The 14,123-nt window shown below is 41.1% G+C and overlaps 1 protein-coding gene across 1 annotated transcript in view; it reads left to right on the top strand.

Moving 5' to 3' along the window:
* Window positions 1-14,123, top strand: part of ARHGEF26 (Rho guanine nucleotide exchange factor 26) — a 1,375,009-nt gene that overhangs the window by 153,818 nt on the left and 1,207,068 nt on the right. Inside the window, exon 2 of the mRNA XM_044070517.1 lies at window positions 8,343-8,361. Within this exon, the coding sequence (XP_043926452.1) occupies window positions 8,343-8,361 (19 nt within the window). The remainder of the gene's footprint in view (window positions 1-8,342; window positions 8,362-14,123) is intronic.

Raw genomic sequence — 14,123 nt, 5'->3', positions numbered from 1 at the left:
TACACAGCTTGTATTTTGTTTTCTCAGTTGTTATCATCATGAAAACATTGTTCACTGTTTTTATTTTTTATTTATTTTTTTTTACCAATCTAAGGTCAAGAAGGTTTACTGCAGTGGATCAAATAAATTAATATGGAACAGGGCTTGTCCATGTAAATAGCGTACGGGCTAGCTCTGATCTCCTGCTGTGTATTTTAACTTTTTATCTTTCGCTTTCTCCTTATATTTCAGAGATCTGAAGACTGAATCATATTTGGAAAGTGTTTTTGATTAAAAATATTTTTTTCCAAGAGTTTAAACCAGCTTTTTTGCTTTCTGAAAGCGTTATTCCTTCAGCTACTTTGTATGTGTATAGATTAACTGCTAAAGTTAAACCACAGTAAATCTATCACAGGTCTTGTTTATAAATATTTCTGCTAAAAGATTAAATAAAAAAATATGACTCCTGGTCATTTTGGTAATGGAGGGATATTGCTGATACTAGTATAATTATTAAAAGAAAAAGAAGACTGTAAAGTTAAACTGTTAACAACCCACGACTGATCAAACTGAAAGAACACTGCCTGGAAAGAGTGTCAATGATGCTGAAGAATCGATCTGCTCAACTAAGGAATTTCAGAAAGACTGATATGCTACATGTCTAAGTGCTGCATGTCTAAGTGCAGAGGTAGAGTCCATCCACACTGATGGTACATTTGCATAGCTCTCAACTTTTTAGCACAAAATTCCTGGACAAAGACAGAAATAGTGGGGGGACAAAGCCTCAAAAAATAGGGCGAAATTTTAAGGATTTCTCGTATAAATTTATAAAGTTGCTAGAATAAAAGGTCTTAGGTTACCATGCATTTTCTGTAGGATATGAAGAGTCTGCCTGTCCTCTCTGTGTTTGCATGGGTTTCCTATGGATGCTCCAGTTTACTCCCACATTCCAAGGGTATGTAGCAGGTGGATTGGACACTCTAAATTGGGCCTACGTGTGAGTGTGTGTGCGACTGTGTGGTACAGATGAACAACCACGGCAGGGCTAGCCACCTATTGGTGTAAACCATGGCTCTAGATGATTGTCACTGCTGAAGTGACACCCTGACCCCATGTGCAAAAATGGGAAAAGGGGTTAAGGATGGATGGATGGATGAGAGCCTGTTATTATTTATGGAATTCAGTCCTCACTGGTTTCCTACAAAAATCCAGAAAAAACACAGATTTTTATGAGGAACACACCAAATATATGAGGCAAAAGTCTGGATATCCTGCGAAAATCTGGGCAGTTGAGAGGCATGCATTTGGATTCAATTATATAAGTGCAGAGAGATAGGAGAGCATTAGGCACACTGATTACTAAGAAAAAAAATTAAGTTCAAGTTGTTAAAAGCTGATGGGTCCAGAGGACCAGGCCTGCCAAATGAACCTTATGTTACTCGGAGTACCTGAACTGGCAGAAGCCAAGGGCCTGACCAACTTTGCCAATACGTTATTGTCACAGTGAATTGGCTTGTCAACTACAGAGCTGGCAATAGGGAAGGCCCACAAGATGTCTCTGCTTCCGTGACTACTAGTTTAAAAGAAAGAGTACTTTTGTTGTTTTGGAAGTTGAGCACAAGGCTGATGCGGGATCTGACAAGGCTGTAAATTTGTGCACAGAACTTTTCCAGAGACACCAAGAGGAGGAGGGAGGAAAATTATCCTATAGATGCAGCTGCATAGACAAAGGGGTTGTTTATACTGGTGTAGCCAGCGTATTTCAGAGTCTGTTTTGTGGGAAGACTTAAAACTTGTTTGGGTGCTGCTGATGGACTTTAGTCAGTGAGTGAATATCTCCACTGGTATCCTGTAAGGGAAAACCTCTTAATTCAGCAATGCAGGGAATGAAAGGGAGAATGAGGTCAGAGGTCAACTTTTGACCCAGTTTCTCTTTTCCAAAATTGAATCCAGAAGATGGTAAGGTAACTGTTAAAGTCCTAAGTAGTACAAAAGAAGGAAGACAAAAAGGGGGAAATTCTGAAATAGGTTCATAGATTAGAACTAGGCCAACTGCCCTTATGGGCCATTTTAAGCCTAGCCAATTACCCCATGGAAGAATCAAACCCTGCACCTTGGGTCTGTAAGGTAAACACCTTATCCATTATACCAACCTCCCTGTTTATTTTCTGTTTATCAAGGATAAGTCACCAGTGGCTGTAGAGGCCTGGGGTGACAGTGTGTGCTGGATGATAGCATCCAGTGTGTGTGTGTGTGTGTGTGTGTGTACACTAACACAAATGCGCACATGCACACACGCACAGTAGCATGCACACATGCGCACTTACACACCCTACCTATCTGCTAACTAGCCTCGCTGTTGCAGTCAGACACACACACACACACACACACACCCCTGAGGCCACTCATCCCTCTACATACACTCACACATGCAGCTACTTTGTTGTTAAACTCCCTGGTGCTTACCTTTAATGTGACCCTACACGTTGAAAGTAATTGTTGAATGCAGGCTTTTGGTTGTGTTCATTTACACAGCCGGTCATTGAAACTTTTGCAGCTGAGCAGTCTTTTGACCTCAGCTATGAAAATGCCTTACTAGTGGCGGTTTCAGGGTGTACTACTCATAACTAATTAGTGTAGGTCACTCCCTCCAAAATACCTCATTAGCATTTGCAGTAGGCCCCAGAGAGACCCCACAATGGAGGTGCACCTCTTTATGATACAGTACTGTAGAATGGATGTCTATGAAACAGAAATGGTTAATACACTAATTAAAATGGGCTTAACTTTCATAATAACCTTTCTAAATTCCAGCCATGTGGCACTGAAGTGAAATGCTTTGATCTTCTCTCAACCCTCAAAATTAATATTAGGCCTGGGGGACCATTTGGTTTCAGGGTGCTCAAAGATTAAGGATGGGAACCTGGAGCAACTGATGGCCAACTCTGAAGCAGAGCAGATGTTTTGAAGTTGAAGAAAATGTTACACTCGTAAATGGAAAAACTATGTGGGTAAGTGATATTTATTAGATTAGCTTAGAAATGTGTTGTGGTTCTATTTTTCTTTTTAATAATATTTGTTCTTGTATGTATTTGTTTGGTTTTATGTTGACTATGTTGTTGTTTGTCTTTCGGCTTTTTCCTGGTAAGGGGTTGCCACAGCGGAACTCCGGTCCACTAATGATTGGCAGTAGATTTTTACGAAACGCCGAGGTGCCAGCTCGACGCCCAACCTTCAACGAAGGCACACCCATTTACACATGCATGTCTTTTGAACGCTACCCAATCTATATTTTAATAAATACTTGCCCCAAAGGCTTTAAGTAATGTATGCAATTGCTCATATATGGTGTGCTTCGGTAAAATGAGTTAGAAAATATCAGTTTGTTTCTCTTGTGTAGTACAAAAAGGGCCTCTTGTTGGTAAGTATTTTTCAACAAGCAATTTTCTCATTGGCCTGTTTTTGTAATATCAAACACAGAAAACATCAAAATGATGTAATTTTGATAAAAATAAAGTTGACCATGTGTAAATCTTGTGTGTAATTTATTCTACTCTGGATAATCGCTGTTGACATATACTTCTCTTCTGCATTGTGCTCCTTGTATGGTCCTACACATGTGCTTTTATGTGCCTTTGAAGGAATTAAGCTTGCATCGCTGGCTTTTTTTTTTTCTCTTCCTGCAGCTCTACTGAAATTGGTTTTGTCCATCTGGATCTCCCAGTCAAGAAACATACAAGACAACTGTTAATTTATTCTCATCTTGTTAAAACTTAAGTTAAGAAACTGCAGTGTTAAGCAAATATGGTGATAAATGGTGTGTAAAAGAAGACAACAAGACCATGTCATTTTAGTTTTGAAGATAGGTTTGGCATAATTTTAAGATCTTTATCTCCTAGATACAAGGTTCAGTGTTTGATTCTGATCTTAGGATATTGGCTAGGTTTAAGATGGCCCTTCAGGACAGTTAGCTTAGTATTTACCTGTAAACTGTGAAATTACTCTCAGTGGTCATCAGATGTAGATTACAGGTGTTATGGCCCACTTAATTTGAGTAATTCTAATGAATGGTTGTCTGGAATATATAGTTTGATCGAGCAGCTGGTACTGGTATTGGATCATTGTAATTGATTAGATGATTTGTCCAGTCATTGGTTACATAATGGCTGTCTTGGCCATCCTTTTAAAAATAGATTCCAGTGTTTCCTTCTCTCTCTTGTGACCACAGTTTCCTAAGTTCTAACTATAGACATATAACAATACTAACATTGACATCCAATTTTCAACCTAGCCACAATGATCCAAACAAAACATACTTATTCAAACTACTATACGCAAAAATTCCTATACTGATTTCCTTTCTGAGCAACTATATACGCAACATTTGGAATGTACTTCTAATAGGAACCATTAACTAAAGTAACATAGCCACTTTTAAAAATCAACATAAATCAGTTGCAGCTGCTAATTACCTATGACAAGATTCCTGCCACCTTCTTGATGAGTATATAATTCGTACAGTAAAATTACAGACAAGAATATTCTCGCCCATACATAGAGAAGACTGATATACATACGTAAATTGATCGCCCTTTATTCTGTGACTTTTAATCCATCACATTACAAGATGCATCTCATGAGCTGACTTTCAGGTTAACAAAGTACTACTGCTTGTACACCACTCCCACTTACTGCTGCACTGCTGCGGCTTTGAAAGCAGGACTTGACCCAACTAACTGTATGTGACTCTTCTAGGTTATTAAAGCAGAAAATCTTAAAGCTGCTGCTCTATACAGTTCTATGCTACCATGTGTAATTAGTACTTTTGGGCTTGGAAAGTTGTTTATTTTAGAGTAAAAACTGTTACTCTGCTAGCACTTTTTTGACATTTTCATGCAGTGTTGAGGTAAGAACATCACATTGTTTACAATGTGATAAATACAGCTGTGTATCCATTATGTGTGAACAAGGGCACAGATAGCATTGTCGCCTCAAAGCATAAAGTGCATCTGTCTGATTCTCAGCTGGGATGCCTTCTGTGCAGAGTCTGCCTTTCCTCCCTGGGTTCTCATGGGTTTCTTCCAGGTTTTCTCCCACATTCCAAAGACATGCAGTAAGTGGATTGCACATTCTGAATTGGCCATCGGTCTGAGTGTACTTGCAAGTGTGTGGTGTGAAAGAACTACAATGGCAGGGTTAGCCACCCAGTGGTGTAAACCTTGGATTTAGATGATTGTCACTGTTGAAGTGACACTCCAACCCCATGTACAAAAATGGGAAAAGGGGTTGTGAATGATTGGATGAATTCATTATGTGTGAGACTGTTACACTTGCTGTAATGTACAGTGTTTTTCTCCTCAGGTTTTTACTGCAAATGCATTACAACCTAGATGAGCAAGACTGTCATTTAAACATAAATGCATTGACAGGAGTGACTCTGCTTGCAGAGCTGGGTGCTCCAGTGTTGTGTTATCATGAAGTTTAAGCCATGGCAAGGGGGATGGGGGGTTAGACATTAAGTACTGAAGCCACATTGTGTGTAATAAAGCTTCTTGTTTAGCTTTGAGGTTAAATGGATTCAGACTACATCTTTGTTTTGTGTAGTTTTTATTGTTTTATTTCTGGGGGGTTGATTCTAGCCGTATCTGCTGCTTTTCTGTTTAAATTGAATCCTGGATGTCATGCTTCAAGAATGACATAAATGTACTTTTTAATTAAATAACTTAAACATCTTAAAAAGTATAAACACATGAGTTTCTCCCCAGGCCTCTGCTGAAAATTGGCTTGTTCCAAGTTGGATTTTCCTGGTAAACGTTTAATTAAATAAATAAAAGTAACTGACCCGCTCTGATGAAGGCCAGGTTATGCTTAATTACAGTTATATCAAGCGTTGTTACAAGTTGATTAATAGTTGTGTGACCCGATGTCATTAATTTGTATAATTTAAATAACACAGTTTAAAATATTTGCTTAATAAATTTATGCTGTTTGCATTACTGGTAGTATGGTCAGTATTTGAAAGTTAAGTAAATCTGTGTTTTTTGCAACTAGTGAGGTCTGATTTGCACATATACAGCTTCTTTTGGAGGGCATCCATTGTAACTCTGTACTGCATGAATAGACCTAACTACATTGATTGTTTAAGTAGAAGACAGATTAAACAGAGTGTTAGAAATGCTTAAGAGGAAAGTACAGTTGTGTACTCTTACCATAAATGTAGATGTTCGAGTGTGTTCACTGTTGCAGTCATTACTCTAGGGTTCTTCCTGCTGGCAGCAGTCCTCGATCGGCCAGAGTCCCAAAGTCTGGGTCTGACGTCTGCTGAAGTCGCTCCTTCCCTGACGTCAGTGCGCCAGGGGTATAAAGGCCTCAGCCGACGCCATTTTCCCCAGTTTTTCTTGCCCCAGATGTCAGGTGCCCAAAAAGTAAAGGCCAAAAACTTAGAAGAAAAAGCAAACATCAAATTAGAACATTCCCAAATTTCACCAGCAAAAATACCTCAGAGAAAGAGTAGTGCCAAGGAGACAAAGACAGTACTCAAAAAACAACAAAAGAGGGGGATAGGAGGGAGGGTAACCCAGACTGCAACAGTGAACACACTCGAACATCTACATTTATGGTAAGAGTACACAACTCTACTATGTTCATCGTGGTTCACTGTTGCAGTCATTACTGTAGGGTTGAATCCCAAAGATAAGAAAGGGTGGCTGGAGAAGGAACAGAAGGAGCGGCTACAAAACCCTGCAGGACTGCAGAGGCAAAGCCTGCCCTAGATTTACAATAGAGACGGAGGTTGTAGTGCTTAGAAAAAGTATGCACAGAACTCCAAGTTGCAGCTTCTAAGATTTCCTTGGTAGGAACTCCACTGAAAAAAGCTGCTGAAGTAGCAGTAGCTCTGGTAGAATGTGTTCTAACATTAACAGGAACTGGTTTGCCATGATGAGAGTAACAGAATTTGATGCAGTGGGCAATCCACTTAGAAATAGTTTGTTTAGTGATTGCTCTCCCCTGTGAAGTAGAAGCATAAGCTACAAACAAAATCCTGGTCCTGTCCAGGTAAAAACGAAGCTGCCTGTGTATATCTAAAGAATGCAAAATTCTCTCCTCTTCACTTTGAGGATTAGGCTAAAAGGTAGGTAAATGAATAGTCTGATTCAAGGCTACTTTCAAAACCACCTTAGGCATAAAGGTGGGGTTAGTCCTCAGGGACACCCTGTCCTGATGAAAAATAATGAAGGGTTCCACAGCCATGAGTGCTTGTAATTCCGAAACTCTTCTGGCAGAGGTTATAGCTAAAAGAAAAGCAGTTTTCCATGATAAGAACTTAAAATCTGTGGAAGCTGCAGGTTCAAAAGGAGACAAAGTTAACTTTTCCAAAACAAAGTTGAGATCCCAAGTGGGAACTGGTGCTCTTATAGGGGGCCTTATATTCTTTGCCCCTCTGAGATATTGTTTAAGTAACGAATGAGAAAAAATTGGGGGATCTGTATTGTAGTGTGCAGAAATAGCAGAGGCATGAATTTTGATAGATGAAAAAGATAGGCCCTTATGCAACATCTCTGTTAGGTATTGTAAAATCAGAGGAATGTTTGGAACTGCAGAATCAAAACCCTGGGCCTGATTCCAGGAGCAAAATCTTTTCCATTTACCTGCATAAGATTTCCTGGTGCTGGGCCTTCTAGCTTCAAGGATTACGTCCATTACCTGTTTGGTAAGGGTAGAGATGATTAAAGACCCTGGATCCGCCAGACTGCTAGATTCAGAGTTTTTGACATGGCTGTGCAGGATCCGGCTGTCTTGTTGAGACAGTCGATGTGGAATTTGTGGCAGAATCCAGGGTGGACCCTGAGCCAGGTTCATCAGGGTGGAATACCAGAATTGCCGAGGCCAGTTGGGAGCCAGTAAAATCATTTGCAGTCTGTCCTGTCTGATCTTCAGAAGTACCCGTGGTAAAAGAGGCAAAGGAGGAAAAGCATATACTGAGAGGCGTTTCCAACTGAATGAAAGGGCATCCACTTTCCATACTAGTTTGTGGTAGGTCCTCGTGCAGAATGTTTGAAGTTGATGGTTTTGGGGGGATGCAAAAAGATCTATGTCCAGGCACCCCCATGCCTCCGTTATCATCCTGAATATCCGAACATCCAACATCCATTCGTGTTGATCTGAAAGGTTTCTGCTTAGACTGCCAGAGTGTTGTCCTTTCCTGGCAGGAATTGAGCTTGTAAGTCTACCTTGCTGGCCAGTGCTGTGTTCCACAGAGTCATGGCCAATCTGCACAGGGGGTAAGAGTGAGAGCCTCCCTGCTTGTTTATGTACCACATCACTGTAGTGTTGTCCGTCTTTATCAGTAATTGCCCCGGTAGAATAAGATCCTTGAAGGCTGTTAGGGCATTCTGTACAGCTAGCATCTCCTTCAAATTTATGTGCAGGTGCATTTGGTCCTCTATCCAGGCACCCTGAAGACATCTCCCTTGCATGTGGGCTCCCCATGCATAGTCCGAAGAATTCGTCGTTATGACTTGATTGGCTGGAGTGGGACAGAAAGGCTTCCCCTTGTTCTGGAGACAGGCCCTCGGCCCACCAAAGAAACTCCTGCCGGAGACGAGGCAAAATTGTGATCACCGATTCCAAACTGTGGCAATGCTGCTGAGACCATACACTCTTGAGGTACCACTGTATCTTCCTCATATGCAGTCTTGCATATGGTATTAACAGAATGCAGGATGCCATGTAACCCAAAGCCTGCAGAATTTTTGTTGCAGTTAGCTGACTCATTGAAGCTAGGTTTTTGAAAGAAGAAGCCAGTTGCACTTTTTTGTCTGGTGTCAAGTAAGCCATCTGGGTTGTAGTACTCAGAAGAGCACCCAGGAAAGTAATCTGTTGTGTGGGCACCAGGTTTGATTTCTTTAGGTTCACTGTGAACCCTAGGCACCGGAGAAGATGCTGCACAAAAGCCAGATGCTGAAGTAAAGTCTCCTTATTGTCCGCTTGAATGAGACAATCGTCCAGATAAGGGTAAATTTGAATTCCCTTCTGTCTGCAAAATGCCATTACTGGTGCCAGGCACTTTGTAAAGACCCTGGGCGCAGTAGATAAGGCAAAGGGCAGCACAGAGAACTGGTAATGCTTCGAGCCCGCTTTGAATCTCAGGTACCGTCTGCACTCTTGCTGTATGGGAATATACAGGTAAGCTTCTTTCAAGTCCAAATTCACCATCCAAGCATTCTTGCTCAGCATAGGCAGCAGCTGCTGCAGAGTGAGCATCTTAAATTTTGGTATATCTAGGAAGGTGTTTAATACGGAAAGGTCCAGGATTGGTCTCCATGTGTTTTCCTTCCTGGAAACCAGGAAAAGTCTTCAATAAAACCCTTGCCCCATTTCTGAATCCGGTACCAATCCTTTGGCCCCCATAGCCATGAGGGACTGAACTTGCTGTTGTGCGTCTGCCCATTGATGCTTTGGCAGATCTGGCCATCTGTTTGGTTTTGGCAAGGTATGGAAATTAAACTTGTAACCCCTTAAAACTATGTCCAGAACCCATTTGTCTTGGGTTATGCGGCTCCAATTGTGATAAAAAAGAGAGATGTTTCCTCCCAAAGGCGCATCTAGGAGGGGAGCCCCTGGAGCTGGTAAGGGAGAGTCATAATGACTGTTTCCTGTAAGGTTGTGACCTATCTTCTCCTCCCTTGGGAGAGGGGGCACTCCACTGCTTATTTCTGAAAGGGGGCTGTGCCTGTCCTCTACCTCTTGAATGCCTGTATCTGCCTCTCTGAGGTCTGTCCAAGCTCGGAAAGCACCAAGGTTTAGCTAGCCAGTTCCTGCTAAATCTAGGGGGTTGTACCTGTAGAAAATCTTTAACCGTCTGCATAGATTTGGCTTTGTCTTCCATTTTCTTTAATACCTCCTCAGCTTTGGCCCCAAACAAAACATTGTGCTGCAAAGGGGCATCTAAAAGTTTTGCCTTAACTTGATCCGGAAAACTTTGCTCCTTTAACCAAGCATGCCTTCTAATAACTGCGCCAGTTACTGCAGCCCTGCAAGAAGCCTCTAAAGAATCAAAACCACAGTGCAGGGGTATGTTTACCCACCTGCTCAGTAGCATGCAATAAATCCTGTAACTCCTTATTTTCTGCACCACCAGAAACAGTAGACATCTTTTGTTTTAACACAGACAAAAGGTATTGCTGATATTTCAACATATTAAATTGACAATTCAAAGCTCTAATAGACAATGTAGTAGAAGTATAAACTTTTTTGCCCCATCTTTCCAAGGCTCTGGACTCTCGGTCAGAGGGAATAGGATTTTTAACAGAGGCCGCCTTAAGACCCTTAGGGCCCTGTGAGATAGTTTCTGGATCAGCTGAAGGGTTCTTAAAAAGAACTTTGTGAGACTCTGGAACCCTATAATGCCTATCCGGTTTGACAGGCGCAGGAGGAAAAGAATCGGGAGAGAGGGACGCCTCTGTAAAAACATCATCCACAATGTCCAATACAGGGGGAATAGCCAGGGGCCTATGCTGGGGAGCAGAAGAAAATCCCTAAGCCTTTTCTTGGACTCAGAGTATTCCTGCCCTTCCCAGTGAAAATGCTCTCTAATGTCATGCAAAGTTTCCCCAAATGAATAATCCTCAGGAGGAGAGGCTGAAGGAAGGGATTCTTCAGCATCAGAATCCTCATAAGGAGGGAAGGAATAATCCTGCTCCGAGGAAGAAGCAGAAGAAATTGAAACTTGATCTGAGGAATCATAATCTGGCTCTAGTCTAGGTCTCTTGTCAGGAGGGGGATGGCAACCCCTGATCATAGTTAACAGGTCTTCAGCCATTTTAAGCATTTGTCTTTGAGGTCTAGGGCCCTGATCAGAAGGGGCCTGTGCTTGCTTCTTTGTCTTTGCCAGAGGCTTAGTCTTTGTCTTTGACTGCAAAACTGAAGCCATCTTTACATGAAGCTGTGTAGGCCTGAAAACTCCCTCAGAAGCCGTTGCCTGCACAGCAGCTCTGGATCCATCTGAGTGAGCATTATCCGAAGGTCCATTCCCTGGAAATTCTGAAGGCTCCATCGGCTCCTCGTGGGAGTCAGTACAGGCAACTGGTTCAAAAGTGGCGGACGACAGGGGCTGCGAAAACACCTCACTGACGACAGACGAACCGGCAACTGGCTCTGGTTGCATAATGTCTTCCTCTTTGGACCTCGGAGGCCTGTCTTTATCCTTGCGCCTCTTATACACTCCGGTAGCCGGATAAGAATCCGACGACATATTGTAATTAAATCTTTTTCCAAAATAATGGAAGGCAAAATTGTACCTATGCCTAATAGTGTATTGGTTAAATCTAGCACAAAACCTACAATTAGCTATGTCGTGGTCAGGGCCTAGGCAAGGTTTACAGTAAGAGTGAAAATCCTTATGAGGTATTTGCTTCCCACAAGCAATACAGGTATTAACTTTTTCTGACATTGGACTGGAGCAAGAAAAAGGTTTCCCCAATGGGCTACTTAGCTTAAAATACGAAGTCTTCGATACAAAAGTCACCAAAAGTAAACAGGAGTCAGCCGACCGGCACTTGCGAACTGCTTTGCTACGGGCACCGCACGGCAAGAAAGACTGGGGAAAATGGCATCGGCTGAGGCCTTTATACCCCTGGCGCACTGACATCAGGGAAGGAGCGACTTCAGCCGATGTCGGACCCAGACTTTGGGACTCTGGCCGATCGAGGGCTGCTGCCAGCAGGAAGAACCCTACAGTAATGACTACAACAGTGAACCACGATGAACATCATATTTGGCAGCTTTGTTTTAAAAAGCTATTTTGAATACTGGCAATCATCTATCCCCCTCCTAATTTACAGCATAGTATTCTGAGGATCCAGACTCGTAAGTGGTACAGAAAGAACATTTTGTTCCTTTGTAAAGGTACTTTCACATTGTCATGGTCATAAAGACCAGGGACTGTTACTTGTATAACTGGATCATTTAAGAGTAACCATTGTAGGTGCTGCATTACTGTAATTTCTGTAAATACTAATGTTGCAGCATACTCATTGCAAGGGTGTAGCCATGAAAACTGTTGTACTGATTTGTTATTTAAGATCTCTGAACCATATTACAATTTTCAGAGGCAATAAGAAGCACATAACTGTTTTTTTTTTTGCATATTGCTTACAGCATAAATATCTGTTCATTATGTAGTGCTCTGAAGACTACAAAGTTGGGAATATGCTGACTTTAAGTGCCTTTCTTATCTAAGATGGCTAATTAACAGTTAAGTCCTTTTCTATGTTGTTAAGCTCTAGGCCACCAAAAAACAAAACAAAAAAAAACTACTAGTGAGATAAAATGGCTTTAGAATCTGTAAGAAAAAAAAAAATCAGATTGCACACTTCTATTTTATATGGGGCAGCATGAAGTGTATTACAATTTTTAATGCTGCTTTAGGACCAAAGATGCACTTAGCTGTGCCTCACAGACAGCAGCCAGATGCAAAGTGTGTTGCATTTTTCTTATACTTTTAGCTCTTTGTTTCACTGAATGTAGCTGGTAGCATCCAGAGAAAGTAAAACACACATCTCCCTAATTATAACCAAGTTTGTTTTATACCCTTGAAATGGAAGTCATGATTTCCCTCTTAAGTTTCAATTCATTCTGCTCTTGGGGTGAATTATTTTTTTATCAATTCTTGAACATATAGCAAAATTATGATCAGAAATCTTATCATAATCCTTTGTTATATTAAACTCTTGAAGACGTCTTCTCTTTTTTGCTGTAGATGGCATTTATCGTGTGTTTAGAGAAGAGCAGTGGCACAGAGGGGGTAAAGCCCTAATTGCAATCCATATGACTCGTGTTCGAGTAGTGGCAGGGGCACTGAAGGGGCCATGTGAGGGAGGGTGGGAATGAATGAGGGGCATCAGCTCTGCCATGCTAAGGAGAGAAAGGCAGCCTAGGGTCACTGCATTAGCAGCTGTAAGAATGTGGTGAGCTCCATTCTACAAGAAGTACATAATTTGGTAAGGTTGCACATGCACAAATGTCGGCATACACTTCTTAAAGACAGCAGTTGTGGAGGGCAGAAGGCTGCTTGAGAGGTGGTAGGCATTAGGCCGCACTTCCTATCTGCATTATGATGCTACACCAACATTCTGGAATCTCGATCTCCTCACTATCCCAGAATGGATGTCAAGTTGAGCCCAGGTTAAGTACAGGTGGAACCAGTAGACCTAGTGAACGAGGAGAGTAAGCTGATGGCAGCTGATTGTCAGCTGAGAGGAGGAACAAAGTGTGTAGAAGTATATAGAGAACAGCATTTTGGAGAAGTATTATGCATGTTTATAGTGTAAGATGGTTTTGTGTAGCACAGTATATATCTGAGTACAGAATGGAAAACCTGGCTTCAAGTTACCATTACTTGTTTGTCCACTATAAATTAAAAACTATGACTAATTAACTGTTTTAGAAATGTCATAATATTTAATGTATGCAATGAAGTATTGTAAGCATTCTTAACTTTTGTTTTTCTTTTTTTTTGCCTGTGCAACCATAATCAAATGGATTAGAAGAAGAAGAAAAAGCCACCAAAAATAATACATGCCTTTGAAGCTGAAGGTAACTACTTTATTTTTTTATTTAAATTATGCTAAAGTTAATGTATGAAGCTTATACAGTTTAACGTACCCTTATGTGTAAAGTTAAACTAGTGGAAATGCAAATGTGCAGTTATAAAAGTTATAGTGACTATGGAGAATCTCCTGGTATCATGTTTAAATGAAAAAAAAAATGTAGCAGGTTATCTTGGCTAACACAGCTGAGTTACTAACACTGACTTTATTATGGCCTGATGCTTTATTCCCCTTTAACTGAGCCACCACCCCATATAAGTGCACCATGGTGATTACATGTCTAGAATCTAATGGATACGTAACAGTCCTGTGAATGCAGTTACAATGAACTGCATTATATACAAAGAGAGTCATCTATGCACAATTTCAACTTCTAGAAAACAATAAAAAGCAAGCATTTTTGTAAGGGGGATGCCTCCAATACATCAGCATTTCTACTAACACACACAGCATTGGCAGTAAAGGAAAACTTCCTTGCCCTCCTACAATCTCATTTTTAGCAGTTCTCGATTTTGCAGAATGTCCCTAATTTTG

Source organism: Protopterus annectens, chromosome 4.part1, assembly GCF_019279795.1.
Source record: "Protopterus annectens isolate FY-2018-M chromosome 4.part1, PAN1.0, whole genome shotgun sequence".
Taxonomy (NCBI): Eukaryota; Metazoa; Chordata; order Ceratodontiformes; family Protopteridae; genus Protopterus; species Protopterus annectens.
The sequence above is the reverse complement of the archived record's forward strand: the minus strand, read 5'-3'. Positions and strand labels throughout refer to the sequence as shown.